Genomic DNA, 2,353 nt, shown 5'->3' with positions numbered 1-2,353 from the left:
CTGGAACTATACCAAGTTGCATCACAAACCTCCAAAATCTTAGTGTCTTTAATGTTTATGGAAACTCAATTACAGGAAAAGTGTCGCTGATTTCTTTGATCAATGAACTGGACCTAACTTACTTGGACCTGAGTTCAAACAAACTAACCGTAGTTATAGATCAACACCTATATCCATCTAAATTCAAACTAGAGCACTTAGACTTGCAATCATGCAATATGGAAGGATTCATCCCTACTTCCATTTGTAATTTCACCCATTTAGTAAGAATGGATTTGTCTCATAATAACCTCACTGGAGCAATCCCTTCTTGCATCTCCAATCTCAAAAAACTTAAGGTCTTAGATTTGTCTAAAAACAGACTTCATGGTCTACTGCCTCTTTTACCTCGGGTCGAGTATCTTATTGATTTATCACAAAATAAACTAACTGGTGAAATCTCAATAGAAAATGGTGAAAGACTATTTATTCCTTCTACCATTAGTCTATCTTACAATGAGCTTTCAGGTTCAATTCCTTCTTCAGTATGTTCGCCAAAACCGAGAATGTCATACACTCCAACGGAATACATTAACCTCTCCAACAACAAACTATCTGGTATTATACCTTCTACTATAGGTGACTGCAGTTTCCTTATATATCTAAACCTCGGCAACAACAATCTCACTGGAATTATACCTACTAGTATAGGGTACTCTCTGGAATACCTTGCATTAAATGACAACAATCTCGATGGTAGTTTTCCTACGTTCATCCTAGAAATTTCGCATTTGACTGTTCTGAACTTGGGTAATAACAACTTTGAAGGTATTATACCTTCTGGTCTCGGTTCAATGGATAGCCTTAAGATTCTTTCTTTAAGGTCAAACAGATTCAATGGGTCCATTCCCGAAGAGATTATGAATATGCAAGAACTTCAAATACTAGACTTATCTGCCAACTCTTTCTCGGGTCTAATTCCATTTAATCTGGGAAACTTGACGAGCCTAACAGGTAAACTTTCTATAACCACGGGTATGTATAGAGTACAATATCAGCTGGCTATCAAAGGCAGCACGGCCCAACTTGAGCAGATGTACATTTATAATTCAGGAATCGATCTATCATCTAACAGTCTTGACGGACACATTCCAGAAGAGATGGGGCTATTAAAAGGACTTGGTATGCTTAATCTGTCGCATAATCTTTTCTCGAGCAATATCCCAGCTAGTATTGGAAATATATCTAGTTTACAGTCTTTGGATTTAAGTTCCAATAGATTATCTGGAAGTATCCCACAAAATTTGACATCAATCGACCGTCTTGGTTTTCTAAATCTATCTCATAATAATTTGAGTGACAGGATTCCAAGAGGAAGCCACTTTGATACATTGAGTCTGGATGGTTCTGCTTTTGCTGGGAATGAATTCTTGTGTGGATTTCCTTTGAAGAAAGTTTGTGACGGGGATCATGTTATTGGTACTGGTGACACTGGTCCTTCAAGTAAAGTTGATGAAGACGATCAAGAAGATGGAAAAGAAAAGTTTAAGTTGTATGCTATTGTTGCCATTGGGTTTGTAGTTGGATTATGGGGTCTGTTCTTAGTTTTGCTTCTAAGGAAGCAGAAATGGTGGTTTCCGTACTGGAAATTTGTCGATTCTGTTGCAGTTAGAATAGTAGAAGGATGTATCCATAAAAATTGATAGTAATAAAATGTTTTTGTTTTCTACATGGATCAAAAGATTAGCATAATTGTGGTGTAAATAGGTTCTCGACTACCAATAGACTTCACTAGACAGTTCAGACTAAAATTGTTTTCACAGTTTTCAATATCACTACCTAAAGCACTAACAACTGACAATTGAAGTTAGTTCATTATCTTTTCTAACAAATTCAATCATATTATAACACAAAAACAACAAAACTTTTAACTGAAAAGAACCCTGATCATGGTATGGGCATGCAAATAGAAGTTGAAGGTTTACCTCTTGAAGCATTCTTTGAAGAAAAAGAACCGGTCGCAGTATTACAGCAGAAGCAGCATTTGGAGTGACGCTTGCTTTGGTATTAATCCCTGTCGGGCATTTTATCGAACAGTTAGGATTAAAATCTTACTGAACCTGTTCTAAACTTAGATTAACTATGAATATTTGTTGACTGTAAATTACCTCAAATAATACTTCGAAACTCACAATCTTGAGTATATAAAAGTACAAAACTCCATCATATCAATCCAGTCAGTAATGGCTACAAATGTTGCGGACTTAGAAGAGAATACAATGGATTATCAGACACAGCAAACAAATGCCTTAATACAACACGAGAATACGGCAGAAAAGAACACCCCCTAACTAAACCTTTCCGTTCATCCATT

The 2,353-nt window shown here is 36.3% G+C and overlaps 1 protein-coding gene across 1 annotated transcript; it reads left to right on the top strand.

Annotated features, from left to right (window-relative positions):
- The first annotated feature begins 269 nt into the window (after nt 1-269).
- On the top strand, nt 270-1,682 carry LOC113352077 (receptor-like protein 9DC1). The gene has a single exon (XM_026595948.1). The coding sequence runs from the start codon at nt 270-272 to the stop codon at nt 1,680-1,682; it is 1,413 nt and encodes a 470-aa protein (XP_026451733.1).
- Nucleotides 1,683-2,353: the final 671 nt, after the last annotated feature.

The sequence above is a fragment of the Papaver somniferum genome, chromosome 2 (genome assembly GCF_003573695.1).
Source record: "Papaver somniferum cultivar HN1 chromosome 2, ASM357369v1, whole genome shotgun sequence".
NCBI classification, from domain to species: Eukaryota; Viridiplantae; Streptophyta; class Magnoliopsida; order Ranunculales; family Papaveraceae; genus Papaver; species Papaver somniferum.
The sequence above is the reverse complement of the archived record's forward strand: the minus strand, read 5'-3'. Positions and strand labels throughout refer to the sequence as shown.